At 40.6% G+C, this 27537-nt stretch overlaps 1 protein-coding gene across 2 annotated transcripts in view; it reads left to right on the forward strand.

The window, feature by feature from the left end:
• The window catches only part of LOC127374224 (dedicator of cytokinesis protein 2), a 95123-nt gene that overhangs the window by 56767 nt on the left and 10819 nt on the right, over positions 1-27537 (forward strand). For both annotated transcript variants that reach the window (XM_051419302.1, XM_051419303.1), the window contains 9 exons: positions 19754-19852; positions 19958-20052; positions 20965-21043; positions 21183-21283; positions 21570-21628; positions 21942-22090; positions 22427-22512; positions 22825-22981; positions 25533-25573. In XM_051419302.1, the coding sequence (XP_051275262.1) occupies positions 19754-19852; positions 19958-20052; positions 20965-21043; positions 21183-21283; positions 21570-21628; positions 21942-22090; positions 22427-22512; positions 22825-22981; positions 25533-25573 (866 nt within the window). The remainder of the gene's footprint in view (positions 1-19753; positions 19853-19957; positions 20053-20964; positions 21044-21182; positions 21284-21569; positions 21629-21941; positions 22091-22426; positions 22513-22824; positions 22982-25532; positions 25574-27537) is intronic.

Genomic DNA, 27537 nt, shown 5'->3' on the forward strand with positions numbered 1-27537 from the left:
TCTTTCGCACTCTTACTTAAGCACTCGCAATTAATATCTCCACCTCTCCATCCTTTTTCTCCATCCTTCATCTCTATTTTCATCCTCATCTTCATCTCTCTTTGCTGGCTGCCTTGGTATCTAACCCTCTTTTTTTGTCACACTTCACACTCCATCTCCCATTTCTTTTTTTCCCCCTCTCCTTATATTCTTCCACCCTATCTGCCCTTCTTTCTCCAAATGTTTCCCCCTCCCTAACTCCCTTCTCTCACCCTTCGGTGAGGGCCTTGCTCTTCTCCAGGTCTTGAATGACGTTGAGAAGCACCTTGATCTTCTCCTGATTGGACACTAGGTTCTCCTCCACACTCTGCAGCTGCCTCTCCAGCCCGCGTGGAGCGTTCCCTACTTGTCCACCCAACAATCCTCCTGGAGCCCCATTACATTGTGCTTTCATATGAGTCTTACAAGGCAGAGTTTGGTCGTCAAATGATTTGCTCTTCTGTTTTGCGTAGTCCTTGAGTTTGATCCGTTCTGAAGATGTTTGTTTGGGGATATCCGTGGTCTCCTGGGGGTTTTTGGTTGCAAGTGTAGTGGGTTTAGGAGAATTTTTTGGTGGGAGAGGAGGGGTGTTGGTAGTTTTTGAGTCACTCTGAAGGGAGGAAGCTGGAGGTTTAGAAATGATACAGACTGATGGGTGTTTGTGTTCATCAGCGTGCTGGATTTTAGCCATGTCGTACTTATGTGTTAAATGTGGTTCTGGTGCTTCTGCAGATGGTGTGTGTGTGGTAGCTGTGGTCCTCTCTGTGTTTTGCATGTGCATGTCTGTTGTTTGTGTGGCTGAGTCCTTGTAATGAGTAAAGTCTGCCGAATGTGGCCTTGCCTGCTGCTTTGAATCTTTTGATTTGTTCTGAGTGTGCAATGTGTGGTTGGAATGTGAGCTGTGTGTTTTTGGTATAGTGTGTGACAGCTGTGGTATTTGAGTAGGCTTTACTGATGTGTGAGTTGAGGTGTTTGCCGTCTCTGTGTTTTTGGTGCAAGACTGAGAGTCTAGAGCAGACTCTTTTCTTGACTGGTTGGGAGCCACAGACTGTGTCCGAGGCGGATTAGGTAAAGTCTGGCTGGCTGTTATTTGATTGACAGCCCTCCTGCGACATGCACCTGTGCACGGTGTAATCTGCGACCGTCTCCTCCCACACGTTCCACAAAGGCGGGGTGGGGAAGTTGCCATCACTCGACATGGACGTGGTGGGGTGGCGTGTACGGTTGTACAAGCGCTCCCCGTCTTTAATACTGAGCGATGGCCCTCCCCACGGAGAGACTGCACCCTCCTCCTCTCGTGGGCCGGCTCCTTACCTTCTGTGTTCTCAGTGCAGACCCCACCTACCACGTCAGAGGCTACCACACTGCCATTTGTGTACCGAGCTGTCCTTTTAGCTCTTGTGTCCTTGGGATTTGTCCGTATAGTTTTAATCTGGCAGTAAACTCCACTGCCTGACCCCTGTGACCCCATGTCGCCCTGTGTCAGGCTGTTGATCTCGTTCTGAGATGTCTCCTTGGACACTGGCAGACTGGTGCTGTCACTTCTGATAACTCCCGCTGTCTCTGCTGTCTTTGTTTTGTCTGTTGCCATATTGAGTGGCCGATGCGTGTTGTTTGGTTGGCTGCCGTGTCGTTTGATGGAGGGGAGAGTCCGCAGTCCGGGAGATGTTTGCACCCCGACACTGCAAAGTGGGCCCCATCGCCCCCCTGCCAGGGGAACCCCCAGCGCAGGCACTGGATTGGTTGGGTCAGCCACCCTCCTGCCCATACTCCTCTGCAGGTTGGCTCAGCCCCCTGAGGAGCTGAACGGGATGGAGGCAAGCGGTGACATCAGCCAGCGTCAGCAGGATTATATCCAATAGAAAGCGAGAATGTTTTCAGCTTTTGTTTACCCAGATGAATTTGCGTGTTTGTAAGGGCAGTTTGAGAGAGTTTATAAGTGGAAGCTGGAGACAGAAATTCAATATCCAATAAGGCTATACACTCTCAATGTCCTTCCATTAATGACCTAAGTACTACTTTAAGTACGTGATTGGACATCACTTTCAAAAGCTTTCTCAGTCTCTAACCAGTGGCACGCAGATGATGAGTTAGATGGATTCCCTGGACATTGCAGGTTTGTTCTGGAGAGAGAGAAAAAGAGAGAGGCATTTGAATGAGAGAAACGATTGAAGAAAGGAGCAACCGGGGGAATAAATGGTCAGATTGGCAAGAAGACACAGACATTAGGCACGTAAAGCACCATATAAAAGCTCTGACCTCGACTGAACGCACACACTGGCCAGATCGATAGAACTCTATCAACCTCTTATTAGAGCAGCAGGTGAGTGGGAGTTACAGAGGCAAAACTCTAAATCTCATCAAGCTGTTTCTCTTGAAGGACAGAAAAGACTAGAGATATCTTACAGGTATTAGTGCACGTCTCTATAAAGTTGCACATACGCCCCAGGAGCTAGGTCTGTCAATCTTAGAAAATTAGGACTACAGATGTCATGGCACTCTTTTATTAGGTGATGAGACAACGTGACACATTTCAAATGGTGTTGTTTGCCTTCCACAGCCATATGTAAACTGGTGATGCATCATGCCTCGACATCTCTCATGGAAGCAGTTTGGGAATCTGTCTAATGAGTTTGGCATAATGTCAAGCTCTACAACACGTTTCTGTGCATCTTGCTGTTTTTCAGTGGTGTTGAGAGTAGAGGTGCACCCATATAAAGTCGAACATTGGTATCGGTTGAAGGACATCGACCAATAAGGCAAATAAGATGGTATTCATCAATATCAGTAGCCGATGTTTATCAGTTGTGTCACATCAATTTAATGCTGGCTAAATGTTGTGCTGGCCTAAAGTGTCAGTGTTTCCTATCTTTTACTTTTTGTTTAATTGTTTCAAAAAATAATTTAAATGCATAGCAAGGTTATGTGAAAGCCATATCTTGTTTTGTATTAATATGCTTGATCAGAAGTTTTGATTGTTTGAGCAGGGAGCCACATTGATCGGAGTCACTTCAATTCACTTGAGAATTGACTTAATGTTGCACTGTGACACTATGATTAGCTGATAAAATCGGGGCAACATAATACTATATCAGATTTTTCCTTAAAAGGGAATTAGGCCATTGCAGCAGCACATCTTGACACGGTACATCAAAGAAAATAAGACATAGATAGGAGAGTAAATGGAGGTTGTTTATGCAATAAATCAATTTTAGTAATTGGTTAATACTGTATATGTATATATTTCAGCACATTTCTTTCTATCCACCTACATTTAAATCAGCCCAGCTGTGATTCCTCAGGGAGGCGAAGAAGCTGTTGATTCCTGAATATCGGTGCTTTCCGACAGATGTCTACTTAGGCAAATGACTGGTCACAAAAATGATTTGTGCATGAAATTAGACTAGTCCAAGGTATCATCAGAAGACTTAAATCTTCTTTATGTCTCGATCAGTTTGTTTTCACCCGTCTTCCCCTTCACTACAGTGTTGTCCTTTCATTGCAGTCAGTATGTGCTGTTAAACCAGCTGGCATATGCACACACACTCGAAGAGAAAGAGCTTATTTCATGCCAGCTGGTGCAACATCACAGCACAGATCCTTGCGGTATAGGGTCAAGGTTGGAACAGTGCAATTTTTCAAAATAAATAAAATATGGTCTTGTTCACCTATTAGTTTAAGAACCCAGGAAATTAGTTAGAAGTTTACTTTAAAAAGCAAAGTTAAATGTCAGCTTCATGCTCAAGGTTTCAGTTTTTGAGATCCTACCTGTCAGCAATGACCCTGTAGTGGCAAAGGATGTTCTGGTGGACAGGTACTGACTCATACTGACTCTGATGACTGCTGCACTAATACTTGATATGTATTCAAGATTGGACTCATGTTCACATTCACTCATACCAATACACTGTGTGACCTATATCAACTAATTTTGAAGCCTGATGTCACATGCTGTTTTGACAGTATGAGCAGAATTAAAAAATGGCATATTAGCCCGTTTATTCTCTTTGCCCTGACAGAAAATGTTATTAATATTGTCAGACTCCTTGGAATTTGAGGTTTCATTTAAGATCATTAAATATTAAAACAGAGTGAATACAGTTTATTATGCTGGTGGGCCTGCCCATAGGCCGCAATGTAGAAATGGGAACATTTTAAATTTAGACTATTTCCAGTCTGTATGCCTATTTATGAAACTTTTCTACATGTTTGCTGCGATAACATCCAGTGTCACACAGTTCACACAATACTGGGCAGTTAGTGCCCATGACAAAGTTCTCGGTACACAATTGTACTTGAGAGCTTCACTGACAGACAGCGGAGCTTTGAAATGTAAGGTCTTAATGTCAGGCTTAACAGATCAAAGGATTTCTGCTTCAGTGACATATTGCTGCTATTTATATGAATATCTTGACAGTGTGTTTGGCTCAAGGACTGCTCCATTGCCTTGGAGCTTGCAGGGGGGTCACATATAATTGACAGCCCAGACTGTTTATGATTGGTTACTATGGTAACTGTGATAACCGTTGTCCTGGAGTGGACCACACAGGTCTTGATCCAGAGGCCACACTTCTTGTGTGTGTTCGAGTATGGTGTCTTCTGTGTCTGTGTCTGTGTCTGTGTGTGCGTGTATTTGTTTGTGAAATCTATTTGCAAAGCAGGTCACAGCCATCGGGTGGATGAGAAATGGACTGAGATGTGTTGTTTGCAAAAAAGAAATTGCATGATGATATTTTTTCCAGAGAGAAACAAGGGAGGAAGAGAGAGAGGGGAAAGAGAGAACAAGAAGGCAAGCCAGTGTTTGTGTTTGCAAGAGAGAGAGAGAGTCAAGATTGCAGAACTATATGCATATGTACGAGTGTGTGTGTTTGAGTTTGTGTATGTGTTGTCAAGCAGTATGCTTTGGGATCCAGACTAAGTCAATTGAAGGTAATTTCTCTGCAGCTAATTTCCAAGCATTTGTCTTTCTACCAGCAGCCACACCAGACACCACTGCACCTGCTGCAACAAACTTTCTCTCTCTCTCTCTGTCTCTCTCTCTCGCTCTCTCGCTCTCCCTCTATGTCTCTCTCTCTCCCTCTCCTTTCTGTCCCCAACTATCTGTGTGTGTTTATGTCTGTGCAGACCATCTCGAGTCTCACTCTTGATCCCTGACCTACGGGCTGTCAAAGAGAAAATGACACCATATCCTTAAAAATGAGTTTCTCTGATTCACACGCCTGTCTCTCTTCGTCTGTAACACTCTCTTCATCTTGCTCTCTATCTAATCTTACTGGATATCTCTCTCCCCTTGTTCTCGTCTTTCATCGTTACCTGCGATTGTTGTTGCTCGTTTCCCCTTTTCCATCTCTGTCATGCTGTCTTTGATTTGCTGTGTGTTTCTCTCCCCCTCTGTCTCTATATTTAATCTTAGTCTCTCTCCCACATCACACCTCTGGCTTTGCAAAATGAAAGGGGAGGGGAATGGGAGGTAATGCTGTCGACTGGGGGATGAAGGGGAGGCGACGAAAGAGGAGAACAGGGGAGACGGCAGCACGGGGAACTGGTGGGGGGGATAAGGGACAGAGAACAGACGAAGGAGAAGGATCACGGACAGGATGAAAGCAATGCAAGAGTCTGTGTGTGTCAGAGGATGAGATGGAAAGGCTCATTTTCTTAAGTTGAAATCTCCAAAAGTGACTGATAGAGTTTGTTAAAGAATAAAGAGAGAAGGAAGAGAGCGATGCATGAAGAGAAGGAAGGAAGAAGGAGGTCTGAGCAGCGCACACCGCTTGCCAGTAATCAATACCCACTGCAAGTGTGTTTGAGCATCTGTCATCACACACACACACACACACACACACACACACACACACACACACACACACACACACACACAGCCTTTCAACACTACAGGGAGTTTCTTAACAGGGTGCAGCTTTTTATGAAATCTGTTTATACGTGCAATGAGTTTAATTTACCAGTTGGTGGGTTTGGGCTGTTCAAGAATTGTCTACAAACCATGCAGTCTGAGTGAGGCGTGTGTGTGTGTGTGTGTGTGTGTGTGTGTGTGTGTGTGTGTGTGTGTGTGTGTGTGTGTGTGTGTGTGTGTGTGTGTGTGTGTGTGTGTGTGTGTGTGTGTGTGTGTGTGTGTGTGTGTGTGTGTGTGTGTGTGTGAGTGTGTGTGAGTGCACCCACGCCTTTGCAGTGGTAACAGAGCACTGAATGCTCCAGCGAATCGAGTCCCCTGTCGTTTCAAGGTGAGCCTCATTTTTCAACTGCCGATTGACGGGCCCTGTGTGTGTGTTTTAGGGAGCCTGAGACTCGCTTTACTGCTCTGTAATCACACTGCTTCTCTCGCTCACTATCTCTTACCCACTCGCAGCCACAGCAGAATAAACGTTGCACTTTATTGGTCCTTTGAGACTGGGCACACACTGCATTTTGGGTAGTGTAGTCAGTTTTTTTTTTTTACCTCTCGTCTGGGCTCAAAGTAACAAAAGAAAACTTTTCTATTTTAGCATTTTATTTTTATATATTGGTGAACTTTTATGTTTTATTGCCAGTAATTCTCTGATTCTACAATCCTTTGAAACTGTAAATCTAACACTTAATTCATTCAAGGACACTTGATGTCAAAGAATGTAGGACCATTTATTACAGCAATTGTACTTGGCAGGAAAGGGCTGTCTTCATGAAGTTACTCCCAAATCAGTCTGAATAAGTGTGCAGGAGTTCTTGCAATGTTCCACAGTAAAAATACATATTTTATATTTCATGAATATGAATCATAGCACAAAATCCGACATAATTTCCAGACAGCTTGCCTAGGCATTTGTCGATGAATCATTGTAGGAAGGAGTGATGTCAGCACAGCCACAATGATCTGCTAAGTATGACCTCCTCGACTTGTTATAATGTGATTGATGATTGAAAAAGACTGCTGATACGTTCAGCAGAGGAGAGCTGTCAGACAGGTCAGTCGGACTGATCAGCTCATTACATGTACGACTTCACTACCTCTAATGTAAGAATTAAGATACGTGTGAGAAAAGAGTTTTTTGTCAGTAGCAGTAGCAAATAATAGTATTTGGTTTATTTCTGCTTGTAAATTAAAATTTTATGTCTGCAGACTGCATTGCAGATAGACAGTATTTATGAATTGTTATCAATTTCAAAGGTCAAAGGTTTCATCTTGTCTTAAGTATCATGGTATAACATTTATCCCTGCACCACAGACAGCCGAAATAAACCAATAATGATCATCGAGACAATGGGCAAACCTGCTCAGCTTTCTGCAACCTGTTGTGCATTCTAATTTGGTGCAACTGTAGTTTTCAGGGACAGTGCACTTTAATCAGCATTTCAACTGAGGAGCCAGAAGCCACAGAGGCTAACGTTCATATTGCAAAAGCCAAGCATCTCAACCAACCCAGTATAATCCAAGTGGGGTTCTCATTGAAGCATTGTTTGGGGCAGATTATGTGTGCCTTGCTGATAGTACGAGACTCAAGTGTCTCTTCAAGACAGCTAGTGCAAACTGCGGAAACTGTTGCTGTCCGAGAAACTTGAGAACTTAATGTAGGTCTCACACACACACACACACACACACACACACACACACACACACACACACACACACACACCATCAATTTGATGAGAAACAGAATAGTAGCCCATGGCACCCATTCAGAGTCAATTTTTTGTCATGGCACCAATATGATCAGAATCAGATATACTTTAATAATCCCCTGGGAAGATATGTATGTATGTATGTATTGTATATTATATTATTAAATTGGTATATTCTCAATCAATAATATTAAAATATACTATTATTTACAATTAAATATGCTAATATCTTCATGTATTTCTTTAATTTAAAATTAAAACGATCTCATACTTACGGTGTACAAACAAAACTAATTAAAGGTTACAGGCATCTTAATGGGACATGTGAGCCTGCTGCTGATGTCAGGAGAGAGAGCTCAGCCCGCAGGTCTGACTCCACTGACAGTTTGTTTGTTGTCTTGTTTTCATGTACCGGTGGGTGAGAGAGAGCCAGATCACACATACTGTACATGGTGTTGGGAACATGTCGTATCATAGTGAATCCACTATTGCACAATGATGAATATCTGTCTTCCACAAACAGCCCAAACCTGCCTGTTAGGTTGTTAGCCAAGTAGTGTTGAGTCTGATTTTAGTTTTGTAGATTCAGTTGTCTCAGGCTGTGTTGACGGCTGAGATGTATCAACATTTCATTGAGCTCTGTTCACTGCGTTAAGTCATTCCATTGTTTGCACTGTTTGCACTATTTTTCTGACTGCTGAGCTCCTGAAAAACTTGGAGCAGAAAGCGTGTTGTGTTACACTGACAACCAACAGCCGTGAGTTGTCATGTATGTCATTAGCTGCAGCATAATTACTTATTAGTTTTTCAAATGGCGGTTTTGATATTCATTGCTACATTATTCAAAAAGCACCATGAGCTAGACATATGATCAATCTTGCAGCACTCATGGCCATCCTCAAGGCTCAACTTTTGGAATCACTGCTCTACAGCACATTGTGTACTGTGTGTTCATGATAAATTTACATTCCAGTCTGGCTCGCCATCTTTGTTATGCCTATGAGGAATTAACTTTGCACCAAACATGAATGAGGACCGGGATTCTGAGTTTTGCCATCATGTATTCACTTCCTGGAGCTCACGATGAGGTAGACGATGAGTAATGTTCTGTGTGTAAAGCTCCTCTGAGCATTATGTACTTGTACTGCCATGTGTAAGTGCGTGTGTGCGTGTTTAGAAGAAGCGATGCATAAGTTAGACAAAAGCAGGAAATTTGTTTGTAAGGAGATCACTTAATTCTTCATTAGACCTTTAGAGGAAGACTAGACTGGACTTGTCAGTGTTTTCTCTGAGGAACCCTGAGAAATTAATAATAAGATGAAAGATAGTTCACTTGTACTTCGCATGCATGAACATTTTCAGTATACCTTATACTATACAAGTTTATCTTTTAAGGGATTACATTCAGTGATCATTGACCATTTTAGATGGAATTCCATAATATAAATTAGTTTAATTGCACTTCCACACATATTAATTAATTAATTAAGGACATGTTTAAACATGTGTAAGGCTCCTGCTCTACAAAAAATTAATTTTCTTAAAAGTCTGAATCCTTTTTAGCCTCTTTTACTTGTTCATGAGAGGATAAGTAGGACATAATTCAAAAAGAAGTGATTTTTCCAGCCAGAGGGGTCCTCAGAGAAATAAAAAGGAAGTCTGTGTGATTTTATAGTGTGAGCTTATTTACAACCAGTTAGGTACCTGTAACAAGAAAAGGGGTGAAATATAGACAAAAGAGTGTATCATTGACAAATCAATCTGGCAGCTTAATTCATTTATTTTGTTGTTGGCTAGGGGAATGTGTCCTCGTTGAGCTGCAGAGCAGAGAGAACAATGCAAAACTGAATATTTATGAGATATTTGCCACCAAATATTTGATAATCAGTGATAAACAAGTGGAAAACAAGATCATGTAAGCCAGCAGGGGAAAACAAAGTGTCTAAGTTAGAGGAGGAGATGCAAGACCACACATACATCTTATCAGCGTAGCTAATCAAGTGTGATATAGTCTTTTGCATTTTTGCTCAAACTGCATACTCTCGCATTTAGCATTTTCTTCCTGTCATCTCTTCTTTTTATCCCTCCTTCTCACCTGTCCTCGTCCTCTGATTACTCCCCCGTCTCTCTATCGTCTTCTATCATCTCATCTCTCTTTTCTGTGCCATATCACTCATCCTGTCTGCACGTCCCATCCAATCTCTCCATCATTAACCCCCAATCTATCTATCTCTGCCCATCTCTTCATCCTGTTGCCCCTGCTGCCCTCTCTCCCTCTACCTCATCCATCTTCCTGCCCTCCTGACTTTCTAGTCCTTTTCTCTTTCACCCCATCTCATCTCCTTCTCATCACTTGTTCACAATCTGTCTGGTTAGCAGAGTGGCTCAAGTGTCAGACACACGCAAACACACACACACACACACACACACACACACACACACACAAGGATGCATATGAAAGTGCACACACGCATTTATTTTGACTCTGTCTCACTGTCAGTCTCCCTTAACCTTTATTTCTCTTTCTCTCTATCATCTGTCATTTTCTGGAGAAAAGGGATATAATTAAAGTCAAAGCAGTATAATGTCGTAACCTATTGATTTGGTTTCTTTGGTGTGTAATTTGCATTTTACCCCTTTAAATGATATCTTTCTGTGCTGCACTGGTTTCCTACATACACAATCTTCTCTTTGCTTGAATGCATTTATTACTTTTCAAGCAAATTTTTTTTAAATTTTAAAATGTAAGTTTTGGTTTGTTTCTCTGTTAACTTAAAGCTAAAAGTATACAACGCTCCTGGATATTGAAAAAGAAAGCAGTAAAGTACTTTTAAAATTAATTAATAAAACACATTCATGAGAAACTTGAGACAATGTTTAGAGATTTGATTAGTACTGAATCTAATTCCTGCCAGCGTATGGCTATGCATCATTCTTTCATCCAAGAATGAAAACAGAGAAATGCACTTAGCAATAATATTCTGATGCATTACTAATAACCACAACAAGCTCCCTATACATTGTTATGACATTATTTATTCAACAAGTGTGCTTTTTTCAAGCAAACTTCAACATTTCTAATATGATTCAAACATTAAATCTATCTGTAAAAAAAAAGGTATTTAAATAAAAAACTAAATGAGAGAGAGAGAGAAAGAAAGAAAGAAAGAAAGAAAGAAAGAAAGAGAGCGAGAGAGAGAGAGAGAGAGAGAGAGAATTTACTCAGTTCCCCTTTTACTTGTTGATGCGTTTGTTTGTGCCATTGAAAGACTGTTTGATAATGATAACACAGATACACAAGCACACACACACACGCATATGCACTAACCAACATTTTAAATTATGCACTTAATCTTAACTGACTGATGAGGGTTATATAAATGTTAAGTGCAGAGGTCACATATATCCACACTATCTCATTTGTAGATCCCAGCACACATTTGCTTGTTCTCTCTCAGCCTGTCTGTCTGTCTGTCTGTCTGTCTGTCTGTCTGTCTGTCTGTCTGTCTGTCTGTCTGTCTGTCTGTCTGTCTGTCGGTCTGTCGGTCTGTCGGTCTGTGTCTCTCTCTCTCTCTCTCTCACTCACACAAACACACGAACACATACACAGATGCACAGGGGCAGCATTAGTGTATAAGAGAAGGGTTATTGCAATATAATCCCATATTAATGCTACACTAGCTGTTCTGATGATTGGTTCAGAGCCTTTTAATAGCAAGCAGGCAACAGACACACACACTCGCACACACATGTAAATCGTCAGAAGAAGCATTTGAAGCCTTGTTAAAAGCAAAAGTTGTAATTAATGTTGCATGGTTAAACACACACAAAATAAGCGCTACATGTACACGTTCTATACACTCATATGCATCAAATCCTACTGTGACAGATGGATAGGATTACTCACCTGAGACACACACACACACACACACACACACACCCACACACACAAAGATACACATAGAAATAGATACACACATAGTTTTGATGCTGTGATCACAGTGCTTTAAACAAAAATACATACAGTTGCTATACACAGCCTTCCAGAAGTAGAGATATATACACTTTTCTAAAAGCTACTGATCTTGTAGGAAAATGAGACATCCAACCAAAGCCAGATACTGTGTTTGTTTGTGCACTCCAGAGGTTAAACCTAAGGATTTTTGTCCATTAGCCCAGTTGGCTTACTGTCGCTTGCTCCCATATAATCACCATTACCTCTATGTGTTAAATCTTGAATCAGCTGCTTTGAAAATAAAGTACTAGCCGTGGGCTACGAGACTGGAAGGATACCTCAGAGGGTCATAATAGAGCATCTTTACCAAAAGAAGAAAACATTTCCAGCTTTTATGCCATCACTGACATACATACACTGGCTTATCTTTTCCAACAACTGTCTTCCATTGCTTTCTCAGTCACTTACCTTTTCTTGTCCTCCTCTTTGGTCCGCATGCTTCTCCTCTTTCTTGTTCTCGGTGTGTGTCTCTCTTTCTCATCTCTGATAGTCCTTTAGTCCTCAGTAGCACTCTCCTCAGACTCTTTACCGCTCTCTATCTCTCCCTCCGTCTCATTCTGTTGCTGCTGATCCTCGCATGCTCACGGAGCCCAGTGATCCTCCCTCTCCCCTCTCTCTCTCTCTCTCTCTCTCTCTCTCTCTCTCTCTCTCTTTCTCTGTATCCCTCTCTCCCCCTCTTTCTGCCTCTCTGATCTATCTCAATCTAATTTTTTCTATACCTACTTCATTTCTCACTCTCACCCTTTCTCTTTAGCTTGACCGTCACTCTGTCATTAATTTCTCCGTCTGTCTCTTTCACTCCATCTCAGTCTATTTCCCTATTTCTGTCTCTTGATTGGTAGCTAATCTAATGCCATGCACTAGTGTATGTGTGTGTGTGTGTGTGTTTGTGTGTGCGCCTGCATTGACCCTGGCATGGTGGTAGACCTACAGAAACTTTGGCAGCATAAAAGTGTCTGCTCCTGGGAGTCGAGCCAGGACACAAACAAACACACACGCTTGAACACACAGAAACACACACTCTTGCTTCTATCAGTCACTTTATTTATATCTTTGCTTTTCTGCGTGAACGCAGACTACTATTGCCTCGTTCTCTCTCCCTGTCTTGTTCTGTCGCTTTCTCTCCCTGGTATCTTCACCTCACTATCCTCTGTCAGCTGTTTTGTCGCTGTCCTCCCTCTTCTTTGCCCCACTTTAGCCTCCTCACGCCTTTCTCTCCTCTTCTTTCATCTTCATCTCTCACACACCCCTAATCCCTTGTGTTTGACTGTCCCACCTCCCACTCTCCTCCTATCTCATTCTCTTTCTTTCACTGCTCCTATTCATATCAGTCGAGGATGACTTCTGACTCCTTTCTTGAGGCAAAGGCAAAAACCGAGATAAATAGAAAGTGAGATTAAACGCCACATGACATCAGGTTCTAATTATGCTTAATTATGAGTGCTTTGTCTTTTGTGCACGGCAGGAAGTGTGTTTGCAATTTAATTTCCTCATTTGTCATGCATCAGGAAAGACGAGAATATTTTGCCGGCATTCACTTCTTTTACAGGAACGCTTCAGATTTTAAATTTTGAGTTAGACATCTGAGTTGGATTAGTTATGTTTAATTATTGTAAGGTTGATGTTAGTGTTAGCAGTTGTGAAATAAATACACCAATTAATCAAAAGTTCTCACAAACATAGTAGAACTTTTTTGTGCCTTACATAACTGTGTTTTCAGTGTTTTCAGAGCATATTTATGTTCCCAGGGTCCTAAGTTCCCTAACCCCCTACCCCTAACCCCAGAGCTGGGGACCATAGGACCCTGGAAACAAAGGAAGGACCACATTTTGAGTTATGTCTTTGTGAGTGTGTGTGTGTATGTACGATTAATTATTACCTTTGGGTTTTTGTGTGTGTGTTCCCTGAGTGGTCCCTTGATGCAATGTCCATGTGAATGTCCCTCCTGACCCCTCCCCCATCTGAAAATAACTGGTGATGTATGCGCCACTGCAAAGTGGTTGACTCACCTTGCGTTGTGTTTCAATTGACCTCTGGTGAGACGAGCAAAGGGGTGTGTGAGCGTGACCGTGTGAATGTGTTTGTGCACATTACATAAGCAGCCAGAGTACAGCAACACATGGGGCTTTCAAAAATAATACACGTGTGCACAAAAAAAAAGCTGTTAGGTCTCAGTAATTTGATTTTGGAGTGTAGGATGAGAAAAGAAGTGTCATTTTCTCTTCTCATTATTCCTTTCCCCTTGACCTCTCTCACTCCTTTTGCGTTCTCTCCCCTATTTGTATCAACCGTTTGTGTCTCTTTGTACTTGACTGAGAAATGGGAGTCTGAGGACACATTGATCTGTTTTCTGAACAGTGAACCATATTCACATACTCACTGGAATGTAAACATCAATGCACATACATAGACACTCATGTTACCACTTTCTCTTTCTCTGCCTCAGACAAACACACAGCCACATCACCCTGACACACAACAACTCTAATTACACCTCCGCACCATCCATCTCTCTCTTTCATCCCTCCTCTACTTCCCACCTCAGCCCCCAGGTGTCGGAAAAACGTGTGCAAGTGTGTGTTTGTGTGTAATAGAGGGGGGTCAGACATGAACATGTGCCTGTGAAGGTACAGTGAAGAACGCTGCAGGCTTCCAGTGAGACTGTTTTTTCTAGATGTTCTATTTTGAAAAATTATGAAAAATCACAGTTGAGAGCAGTGTAATGACTTCCCACCTGGGGGGATGCCACAAAAGGACAGAGGAGGGAACAGAAGAAGAAAAAAGGAAAGGGTGGTGAGCAGAGGCATGATATGGACCTAAATGAAGGTTTTGTGAAAGGCATCAATGGACCTGATATGGAATTATTTGAATGGATGGTTGTTGTTATCCCCCCAAGCTTTGAATTGAAACTGATTTATTCATGCATGTGGTTCTGTTTTGCTGCATGAATAACTTCCTGTCTGTCTTTCAGCTTGTCCTCGACTCTTGTAATAGACTAAATGTCTTTGATATTGGCAATTTAATAGGTGAGAACATAGAAGTAGACACAAAAAACATCCATGTGTACCTGGTGAATTACTTGCTCCACAGTTGTGACTTACATACTAGAAACATTTCTTTGTGTTCCTTTTACAGATTAAACCCTAACACTTTAAGTATTTAAATTAGGGCTGTCAAAGTTAATGCCTTAATGCTCTGTCTTAATTTAAAATGAATTATATGTTAATTATATTTAATTGCATTAATTGTGATTCACTGTTTATCCCACTGGGCATCTCTTGAGGATAATGAACTTTAAACAGACAATTCCAACTTGGTAACATAAAGTGAGTCTATGTAAGTTTTGAAAGAAGACATAGCATAATCTCCCTCTCCAATGAAAAGTTAAATTTATAAGTAAATAAAATGGACAGTGAGCTACTTAGCACACCGAGGACATTTGCTGCTACATTTAACATTTCAGTGGTTTTATCACCATTTTCATGGCTGTGCCGTGACAGTTTTTTCAGAAGTTTTTGTTGCTGGAACCAGTGTCTGCAATCACTGAGAATGCTCCCTGCATCCCTATCGACAAATGCGCGGATGGGACAGAAGTAAACAAGCCTCAGCTGCAGTGGCACTGCAGTAATGGTGTGTTTAAGTGCAATAACTCTGTTATGTATGCCAGACAGTGGCTCAGAAAATGTGACAAAGAGGGACTCCATGTAAGAGACTTTTGCAAGACACAAATTAACAATGGGGTGTGGAAATAAGCAGTGCAAGCAATGCATGGATGTGTGCTGTGGAGGTGATGAAAGCGCTAAAGACAATGATTCAGGGTGGATCTCTGCTGTAGGAATGGGAAGAGAGTGAGGACATCCGCCTGCTTTTATAGCCTTTTAGACCCATCCATGTCAGGCAGTGAGGCTTGCTGAGGCTGGTCCGGACAACCTCTGAAACAGTGGGAGGGATGTCACATGCTTTTGCCGACAAATAGTTTACTGGAGATCCTGTAGAGCCTGTGTAAAATATAGTCATCAAAATGCTCTGGGGACCTTTTTTTTATCTTTAAATCACCAAAACCACACTTATTATGTCACAGGGCAAAATCCACAAGCCTCTGCTGCATGAAATTAATTTCATTTTAATAATGGCCATCAAATCCTACATTTACATCTTCTGCTGCATGATGACACTGGGCAGACCAATGACCACTAAATAAAGTTTTATTTGATTTATAATGGAAGAAATCCGAGATTATTTATTTTTTTATAATAATAAGCAGGCAGGTAATGCCAGCTGGGTTTAAATACTACACAGAACTTTTACATTCAGACTGTGTAGGTCGACATTAATGTTTTTAACTGCTTAAATCTGTCAGAGGGTTTAATTGCCGACTGTGACAAATGCAAATATCTCTGCTTTCTTTGACAATGAAAGTGTTAAGTTTGATTCTGCCACCACAGTAATGACAGAATTGTATAAATCAGTCAGCAGATCTCTGTATTCAAACTGCTGCTCGAGGTGTTGAACATTTTGATTTTAACGACCCTGTGACCTTTTCTCTTGCCCCACCTTCAAAACAAATAGTATATTTTTAACTCAACACTTTTGTACTGTGGAGCGTAATGAACATTGCAGCTTAAAGTGATTCCCAGCGAGCCTTAGTTTAGATTTATTTCAAGTGGTGCAGGTGCATTTTTTTTTAGGTAACTGTCATTGTGATGCAACTCTGAAATTACAGCTGCTTATACATTATTAACTTGAGTGGCAAGAGTGAGAGACTGGATAGATAAATCGAGGGAAAGGGAAGGAGAGAGGAGGAGGCGGGGGAAGGGAGAGAAATCCCAGACCTCGTCAGCATCTGTGTCCTGTTTTGTCAGTAATCTCTTCACTGTTGCGTAAGGCCTTTGCCTCAACCAACTCTGAGCTCACTTTCTCTCTCTCTCTCTCTGTCACACACACTGTATTAGTCCGTAGTTTAATCAATATGCCCAAGGATTATATGTCTTGCATATGTCTTTGCATGCCATGCAATGTGTTGATGAAACACATTCATGTGTGAGGACACGGACAGTGGATGGTCAGATATTTGGCCCTTCGAACATTTTATATTTGTCTGTGTTTTAGATGGTGTTAAGGGAGATTGAGACCATAAGTCCTCAGAGGAGACAATTACACTTAAGTAGGGCAATACGACACATGACCTACACTTCAACACACACACACACAGGCACAGGGAACATGGAACCAGAAAGTACTGAACTGTTTTCGTGTGTGTGTGTGTGTGTGTGTGTGTGTGTGTGTGTGTGTGTGTGTGTGTTCTTAATCCTATTTGATCAACCATTACACACTTAGGAGGCAAAGGAGGAAGAGAGAGAGGGAGGTTGAGAAGTAGAAAGAGATTTAGAGTTAAAGTAAATTTTGCTAGTTGCTCCTGTCTGTTAGTGTCTGCCTCATGGGGTGTTTTTCTTTCCATTTACTATAGTGTAATTAGATCATTTAAATGCCTGCTATAATGTCAGGAAAACTGTAACTAGCAGTATTTTTCATTGTTAATTTGAAGGACAATCTAAACCTTGCTCCCTCAATTTTGGAACTGTTCCTTACAGTACTTACTTACTCACTACTTTAGTGCCACACCAAATTCATCTCTAAGTACTTTCAAGGGTGGATCATGTGATGGGAACATGAGGGAGTAAAAGAGAAGAGGGAAAGAAGGGAAGAGAGATTAAAGGTTTCTGGTGTCACCAAACTGTAAGAAGAAAGTTGTGTGGAGGATGGGGGTGGTTATGCACTGAGCTCAAACACTCACACATCCAAGAACACTCAGTCCAACTGAAAACCCTTCCTTTACCAATGTGTGTGTGCGTGTGCATGTGTGTGTGCGTGTGTGTGCGTGTGCATGTGTGTGCGTGTGTGTGTGTGTGTGTGTGTGTGTGTGTGTGTGTGTGTGTGTGCGCGCGCGCCTTTACATTTGCACTACAACTATACACAGTGAAAATATGTTTTTGTTTGCATATGTTACTCAAAAAGTATGTTTTCTTATTAGTATACAGCACAAACACACACACAAACACACACCCTTCACATTTGGATCAGATGAAAGCAGTCACCACTTTTACCATACATCTTTCATCTTCAATTAGCCATCCATCATCCTTCATCTCTGTCTCGTGTTTCCCTTTTCTGCCACCAACTCTGGAGAATAATTTCACCCAAACCTTGACAGATGTACCTGTACAGCTGCCATGTTTCTGAAAAAGGTTTGTGAGCTTATGCACAGCAGAGGGAAGGATCAGAGAACGTCAATGTAGAACACTGGATATTAACAGTGTGCTCTTTATGAATCAGATTCCTCCTGGTCTCCATGAGGTTCACCCAGCCACTTTCAGGCTCAACATGCTGACTTTCATTGCTGTGACAGTTGTGCCTACTTGTTTATGGACAGCTCAAGAAATGAAAATAAAGAGGCAGATTGAAAGAAGAAAGTGGGGACATTGAAAGAGAAAAATAACAAAAGTAACAGGGCCACTTTATGTTTTGTAGGTCGTTTGTCATTGTCAATTTTTCCTATGTTTATGTTTATTTTCCAGAGAAATGTTCAATGTAAGTTTAACCATGTTTCATTTTAGGTTCTCAATAGAACCTAATTTTATTAACTGGACAAAAAATACAAAGGGAAGAGAGAGAAATAATTAAGAAAGTTACATCAGACAAACAGGTGGAGTGGAAGGCACTGGCAGTAGCTAACCTGAATTTGGCTAGACCAACCAATCAATATGTTAGCACTCGAAGGGTTAGTACCATGGGATATATTTTTGCATTCTTGCCGTTGGTTATTTCTGTTTTCTTCTGGTCAGTGTAGGTCAGTCTTTGTTCTTTTCTTCTCTGTTTTCTTCTCTTTTGCTGCCCATCTCCCCTCTCAGTGTCTCCCCCCTCGCTGCCTCTGTTTGTGGGAAGGTTTGTACAAAATTTCCATAAATTGTGTGCTTTAATCCAGCTCGTGGAGATTTTTCGCAGAATAAGTAATGTTTACACACTTAAAACTTGAAACTTTTTCTTACCTATCCTCATCTTTCATGTCTGTCTTTCTTTCACAGTGATAATAGTGCTGTTTCCATCTTCCTCCTCTTGTCTCTTGACTATCCATCACTTTCATCCTCCATTTCTAATTTTTCTTATTACCAGTCTCTCTGTGAGTTTTATTGTTACTGGTATTATTCAGAATGAAGTGCACATACTGGGGAGTTAATACCTCATTAAAAACTGAAATCAGGAGCTTCGTTTGTTGTGTTTTATATTGTACATTGTTTTGTATGATATGATTTTTTGATATCTTGTTTTTACTATGCCATAAAATCACACTGTATAAAATGTCTTCTCCTTTGTGTTGACATTGAAGTTCACCTCATCTGGCGTGGGACACTAGTGTTTATTCAAAACTATTCTCTTTGCTGTTGCTCTGTGTAATATATGTCAGGGTGTTTACTCTTTCTTTACAAAAGGTTAATCAAATTACACATGTTAAAAGTGATTTCTTTAAGCCTTTCACACCTTTTACCATTTGCTGTCACAGGGAACATTGGAAGCTTTTAATTTGTGTTATACAGAAATTTTGAATGTTTTTTTTTTAATCTTACCTAGTGGCAGAGGGCCACAATTTAAACTATAGAAAACAATTTAGAAACTGCAGAGGCTGCCAGTCTTCCTGGCAGAGGTTATGTTTATAATAATTACGCTAATTTGTGAATAACATGGGAGTAACGACTAGTTGATGCATGCTGCATTTTTAAAAATAACATCACAACAATTTTACTTGCTCAGAGCGCTGCCCTTTTGTTCCAGGTCATGGCAGCAGCATGTGACGATGTTGAAGCTGTGTGGACCTCAGCATAAATTGTAGCTCAAATTAGCAAATGACAGGAGAGGTTTTATTTGAAATTCTCTTTAGGCAGCCTTAGACATGGTGCAGCAGCAAATTACTTTAAGAGATTTCAATGTCTTTGGCTTTAGATATATAGTACTCAGTCTAAGAGCAGCTGCACAGTGCCCCAAAAGTAATGGCGCATCTCTCTCTCTCGCTCTCTCTCTCTCCTTTTCTCTCTCCCACACTCACAACCTTCGTAGTCCAGGGTGGTAGCCTGCATGACAGCTATCCTCAGTCAGATGGATGATCGTCACTATGCTACATACATAGAAACCTTCAGTGGAAGCCCTGAACTAGTGGTAAGTGCACACATACACACCTGCAGATGTCTCAAAACTGTCTCAAACTGTATTGGATGAAGATATATATATATCCTTCTCCTTCTCTTCCCCTTATCACTACAGGACTTCCTGATGGAGTCCTTCCTGCTTTTCAAGGACCTGATTGGGAAACATGTGTATCCCTCTGACTGGATGGCCATGATCATGGTACAGAACAGGTACTATACTACAACCATACACATACAGTCCCAGGCCTGCTTCTCTAACTTAATAGGCCACAACTGCCCCAGTACGACCTGCTATTGGAACATTGAGGTGCTGTGTATGTGAATTTTAAAGGATTGTCTGGCATCCACAGAGACTAGTGCATCCGCACAAACCCACACAGGGATAAGATAGAGATAGTAAAGCTGGGATCAGGGTTGCAATGATGAAAAAAGCTGATATGACAAATGTGTTTGTGTATGTGAGCTGATGGAGTGAAAGCCATAGATGTATTTTGTGTGAAGTAAGCTAGAGGGGAGGCTACAGCTGTGTCAGAGGAAGAAAAAAGGCAAATAGGTCAAAGTGAGAGTGAGGGAGAGGAAAAGACAGCTTGATAAGGAATTTGCAGAGTGGCGATAGGGAAGAGATGTGCAGGTAGAGAAAGAAAGAAAGAAAGAAAAGAAAGAAGGAGGTGAGGGAGTTATTCGGCTCTGAATAACGATGATAGATAGTGTTGAAGCAGAAACACAGAGCAGATATGCTGCTTAACTTTAGAAATGCACAGACTCACAACTCAGTGATATACTGGCACACTGTGTGAAGTTGCTATCATGATCTGTCATTGTGACAGAAGTTTTGAATCTAAAGCAATATTACAGTCTTGTCTGTCTAAGAGATAGCACAGCTTTCAAAGCTGAAATTCTTTGACAAACATTGATAGATCATTGATAGATTCTCTTTTATTTATTCTTAAACATTACTGTTTGCCTAAGGTTGTTTTCGATTTATTAATCATTCATCAACAATCAAACTACTGCACAAGGAAAATATTTTTTGCAGCACTGATTTCCATTTCACTTTATACAGTTCTACTTTATTGGTGTGTTTGGTTGTGTGTTTAATAAATGTGTGTCTCTGTCTGTTAGAGTGTTCCTGAGAGCCATCAATACCTATGCAGACACTATGAACCAAAAGTTCCTCAATAACGACGACTTTGAAGTACAGGTAAGTGTGTTTGTATGTGTTTACAGGCTTAGTTTCATATCGACAGCGTCTTGTGTATTTTGCTTGTACTAATTTCAATATCGTTATCTATTGTCTCTCTCCACAACCCCCCTCTTCCCCACTTTTCCTCCTTGTCTAGTTGTGGAATAACTATTTCCACTTGGCGGTGGCGTTTATTACCCAGGAGTCTCTGCAGCTTCAGCATTTCTCGCCAACCAAGAGGAACAAGATTCTGGCCAAGTGAGAGAAGAGCAATATAATTTCCTTATTTACCATACATTCTCTCTCCTGCTCTAATGAAACACTCAGTGATTTGTGATCTATTTTGGAGTCATTTACGTTTACGCTCCCACTGCCTATTAAAACCGCGTGGTGCCTGTAGATAGACATTCAATTTAGTTCATGTTCAGGCAGATTAGTGCAGTGTTATCTCTTCCACTGGGCTCTTCAGTTTCTGAAGGTGAAAATAACAGTATTGACCAAGCCATTGTTTCCTAATGAATGGGCTGATTTCTCTTCTTTTCAGATATGGAGACATGAGACGGCTCATTGGCTTTGCTATACGTGATATCTGGTACAAACTAGGTAAGAACATTTAGTTTAGTATGGTTGCCTGCTGCTTCTTGGTAGGCAAAAATGTGAGTTTGTTTGTTTGTTTGGTTACGGCATGCTAATAATTATTCTCAATGTCATCACCCTTTTACATATATATATACATATAAACAGACATCAAATTAAACATATTATATTCAACAATATATTCTGAAGATAAGAAGTCTATATTGCATATTGAGAAAACTTGGATATTTTCGTAACAGAAACCTGTGGAACACTTGTGGAGGCAAATGTTGGATCACATATGATTTTGTCCTTTTGATTTTGTGGGTGTGTCTTTTAGGCAGTCACAAGATCTGTTTCATTCCCGGCATGGTGGGTCCTATCCTGGAGATGACTTTGATCCCGGAGGAGGAGTTGAGAAGGGCCACCATTCCCATTTTCTTTGACATGATCACTTGTGAAAATGCACACTCTGGAAACTTCCACAAGGTAAAAACGCACACATTTCTGTATGACTGATGTTCGCACATTGCAGTGGACATTTCAGTATGTATAACAGAAATGTGTGAACCTTTTATATCTGTGTGTGCAGAAGTGTTCACACAGAGCATCTGAAGATTTACATTTGCACACACAAAAGCCACACTTGCACAGAAAAGCATTGTGCTCTTCTATTGGTTTCCTGTGACGCTGCACATTAAAGTAAAAGAGACACCTTAATTATGCTTGCATAATTGATTTCTTCTTGTTCCTCCTTTCATGTGCTTTCTTTTCTCCCTTTGTTCTCCCTCTTTGCTTGCTCTTCCTCTCTCTTTTCATCTGCAGTTTGAGAATGAGATCATTCTGAAGTTGGACCACGAGGTGGAGGGTGGAGGAGGAGACGAGCGATACATGCAACTACTGGAGACCATGTAGGCCGAGTATTAGAATATACCACAATTACAGCAGCCAATAATGCTTGACAAGTATATAAACAAGTACAATTGCAGTAAAGTGATATTGATGTTTATGTATATTATATTACACAGTATAAATCTTTGGCATGGCTTTTTCTACTGTCTAAATAACTTCTAAGAATACATTTCCTGCTGACCCTCAAAAAGTCCACTTTTGACACATTGGTCTCTCAGCAATACATTCACAAAACCACAAAGCACTTAAGCACTTCGTATCAAAACAGAATTCTCTGATGATTAACTTGGGGATGCTCGTCTGTATGACAGCCTGCTGGACTGCGCTGCCGAGAAACCCACATTGAAGACACACGTGCAGCACTTTGTTGCCTTGGTGAAGGGACTCCTCATCCGTCTCCTTGACTACCGCACTGTGATGAGCGACGACAGCCGCAACAACCGCATGAGCTGCACTGTCAATCTGCTGGTAAGTCCCACCTTCTTTGAAACTTATCTGGCTGAGTTGTCCTAGGCTGGTCCTTTACATTGCTGTGGGCGTTTTATATTCCTTCTCCACAACAAAAGTGTTCAAAGGGACTTTCTTAAAGTAACACTACATACGATTTGATATTCAAAGCCAGCTATTATTACTTACTAGTCCAACAGCAAGAAGACTAGTTCGCCGTCTGTCTGCAGCCTTTTATTTCACTAAGCTCTCACTTACGACTAAAAGTCAATCTGATATTTATTCAGTCACTCTCTCTCTCTCTCTCCTTTCTTTTATTAGCTTTCTCTGTCGTCCTCTTGAATCTCTTAGCCTTTGCCATCTCCACAAATGCCGCTGAGCCCGGTTACATTGCCCCCTCGCCAGACATTTTGTAGCAGTTACTTTACTGTCCATCAACAAACTCTGTAAATCCCAGAGGCTTGCGGCGGAGCAGCAGTAGCATATCAGAGGGAAAACTGGAAAATATTTTCTCAATAAAATAGTATATCAAAATGAGTGACATAGTATGTGGTGTGTGACTTAGTGCCGTAAAGCATTACGCACTTGTCCAGACCCGGAATGACAGCACAATTCATCCAATTACAGGTCAGTGTAGCATCAAAATGATTTTAAAGCTGTTATTTAGTATAAAAGTTACATAATCCGGGCTTTTTTGGAATTTCATCATATTGCTGTGAGCCTTTCCTCCATGTGAATTTCATCTTTCATTCATCATTTTTGGTTTTTTCATGTTTAATTGATGCTCTGTGGTTCCCGTATGCTGTGAATCTGGCATGTATCACCATGGATTTGCATTTATTGACACTAACCTTGTGATTCGTGTACTGTAGTATTGAATCCCACAGCAAAGAGGTGCTGATCTCAGATACATACACGTCAATAAACTCATTATTAATTAAAGGCTAATGTAAGAAGAGACTATTACGTGAGTTTGTTCCATACTGCCCTCAGTCAATAATCTCATCCCCTACCAAAAGAGCCACACTGACTGAAGAGTTCATTATGAAACACTGATTTTATGTCTTATCTTTCCTGCTAAAGTCTTTGTATTCCTTTACCACATTTAATTTGTGGGCTGGTTGATCTAAAGAAAAAGACTCATCTCTGTGTCTGGTCTCTGACTGTTTGCAAAGGGTTGCATCAGCTCCTGTCTGTTCCACATCCTTTCTCTTATGTGATCTCCTAATCAGATTCTCCCCCACGGTATTCTCAGGTTTAGTAACGGATCCCATCTACTCGCCATATGATCGTCTCCACAGCAGATTAAATCATATAATTCCACCTCTTAACGGTGTCTTCCTTCTTTTTTTATGCATAGTTTTTTATTTGAATTCTTTCCTAGAATTTTCCTTGTTGAAGACATTTCTAAAACGCTAAAGTTTAGGAGGATCAGTTAATCCTAAATGGAAGCGAGTCTATTTGTGTCTTTATAATGTGTTATTTTCTCCCTGAGGAGGGCAGGCTGCTGGCACGTGGCAGAGGTGTTTAGCTTGTAGCCTCTGGCAGCTGCCCATTAGCAATTCTCTTTCATTTGTTTAGCCAGCTTAAAATCCCTTCTGCAGGCTAGCAGGCACTATAGGAAGTCTCACTTAGGAAGTACACACACTTGCACACACAATCACATATTTGCTCTACTTCCTCATGCCGATACACTTTCAAAGAAAATCAAATACTCTTGTACACATTCACAAACATACAGACACATACACACTGCTCAGGCTAAAGTAACCTCTGCTAGCCTCGAGCTAGGGACGCTTTCATCTGTTCATATAAGCATGTTGGTAGATATCACTTCCTCCATATTATATATATATATATATATATATATATATATAAGAACGGGGATTTTTAAACAGCTGCCACTTGGTGTATTGTTATTTTTAAAAGGTGCATAGAAGGTGATACTGTAGTTTGACTATGTCGTATTTTCAGAAGATGTGTGAAAGGCGAAGATTGACCTTCATGTAGATGGGCTAGCCGGCAGCAGGAAATTGGCTTACTTAAGTTAAAAAGCACTGATGCAAACAATAATGTGTCTGACCTTTGCAAAAATAAATAAAGCAAGTAGATATAAATATTACTACAGTATGCTTTGGCTTCACAGTGGATCTCACAGTAATTGAGCTTGTTTTGTTTTCATATTTGTGATTGTGTGTGTGTGCGAGTGTGTATTATTGTGTCTGCTGGCTCATGCTGGTGGTGGGAGGTGGGGTTACATCAGTTCGTTCCACTCCTCTATTCTCTGTAGATGTCATTAAACTTCATTAAACTGGGAGTTTATGCTGCTTAACGAACAAATGCGCATGCACAGACTCCCACACATTATTACACACAGGCAATCAGAAGTAAAGTATAACACACGTAACACACACATACAGCCATATAGGCGAACTCTCGGCCACACAAATGCAAAATTAAAAACTTCCAGTCAGTGCTGTGCGTGAGAATTTGTCACATGCACGCACCTATATGTATATGCACACAGACACACCCGCAGACACTAACCCAACTTGTCCTTTTTATTTTGCAGAACTTTTACAAGGACATCAATCGTGAAGGGATGTATATCAGGTATTTACGTGATGATTTATGGTGCATGTCTGTGTTGTATGTGCATGCATGTATTTTTCTGAACGTGTGTGTGTGTGTGTGTGTGTGTGTGTGTGTGTGTGTGTGTGTGTGTGTGTGTGTGTGTGTGTGTGTGTGTGTGTGTGTGTGTGTGTGTGTGTGTGTGTGTGTGTGTGTGTGTGTGTGTGTGTGTGTGTGTTTGGTGTGTGTGTGTGTGTGTGGCTCCATAATCTGACAAGGGATTATATGAGTCCCACTGAATTAATGTCAAAATCCACAGGATCAGCTCTTGGTCTGACTGGAGGGTGAGCAGAGAGAAAGAGAGACATGATGGGCACGAGGGAGGGAGAGGTGGAGAAGAGATGGAGGAAGACAGGATGATGGCAGAGGAGAGAGAGAGAGAGAGAGAGAGAGAGAGAGAGAGAGAATACAGATCCAGTCAGGTCCCACAGTGCATTTCTGGCAATGGCTTATAGACATAATTAGTTATCTGTATGTGTGAATGTGAGCTCTGTGGTTGATCAGCTGCCTGCGTCTATCCAGTGGAGAATATGGCAATATTTGGCCGGCTCACTGGTTAATGTTAGCAAACAAAGATAGTTTAATGCAAATACACATTTAGGCTCTATGTATGTGTTCTATAATAAGCCAGAATGTTATCGTACACAAAGATCTAGCTATATTACTACAGGCCATGCATGGATAATAAAACAACTAATTGTTGTGGCCCAGTGTGGGAATTCTGGAACATTAAATCTGCAGATGAATTACTAAAATGCTCACATGACTCCTGAATATTTCCTCATCTTTAATGTTACCTGTAGTTATGTTAAACACACTGAACCTTTATTAATAAATAAGTCATTTTTTTCAGTCAAGATAATTAATTTTCATGGCCCACTCATTCAGAATTACCTTAATGCTGCCATCCACAACAGAATCCAGCAATATTAACTGTATAGTACATTATGAAACTCCATTCGGCAATGTTACGAGTTAAAAAAAAAGCTAAGATAAGATAAGATGTTCCTTTATTGATCCCTGTAGGAGAAATTTAAGTTAGGCACAGCGGCACAGGGGAAATGTTCTTAAACAGCAAATATAATAAATTAAAAATAAAATAAAATAAAAGATATCATGAAAAATAAAAATATAATCAAAATCTAGAATATATAAAACACATACCCAATATACAATAAAGTTTAATATGGAAAATAAAGTTGAACATACAAAAACTCACTTCACTGAACTCCTTTAAGTACGTTTTTTCCAGATTATTTTATTTGTAAACACAGCAAAGTCTAAAAGTGTGTCGTTCTGCCCCCAATTCCATAATATATAAGTATATACCATATGATCTATATATTAATCTTTACAGTGTGTTTTTAGTCTACAAGAATTCAACATTATTTATTCTTTTGCACCAACAACTTCGTCAAACGTCAGTCAAGTTACATCTTTAGGATACTGCTGCCAAACATCACAAAAAGCAAAATGGTTTTCCAAACACATATTTCATTTTTTGCTTCTCTTCATGGAGCTGTTTGACTAGAAAACACAAATTATTTTAATGTATTACAGCTGTGAGTATCACCTCCATTCCTTTCATGCGTTACAATGAAGCACACAAAAAAATACCGCATTTTTTTGTATACTGACGTTTTTGGAATGTAATATTTTGTCACACACTACATAATCAAAATCTTATGAATATAACTCTCTATATGGGTGATAGAGACAGTTTAAGCACACCTTGGCCAATGTTACCTTTCAGTAGTAATATAACCTTAATTTTATTTAATTAATTAGAGGGTGAAATTAAAAGATGAATTCTACAAACTTCCTTTTTACGATAAATTGTACAATACTTTTCCTCACACCGTGGTATAGAAGAATGAAAAGCTCTCACCACATCAGTGGTGAAAAGACTGTGCCACTCAGAGAGGGAGGAAGGAAGTGAGGCAAGG

Source organism: Dicentrarchus labrax, unplaced genomic scaffold, assembly GCF_905237075.1.
Source record: "Dicentrarchus labrax unplaced genomic scaffold, dlabrax2021, whole genome shotgun sequence".
In the NCBI taxonomy this organism is placed as follows: domain Eukaryota; kingdom Metazoa; phylum Chordata; class Actinopteri; family Moronidae; genus Dicentrarchus; species Dicentrarchus labrax.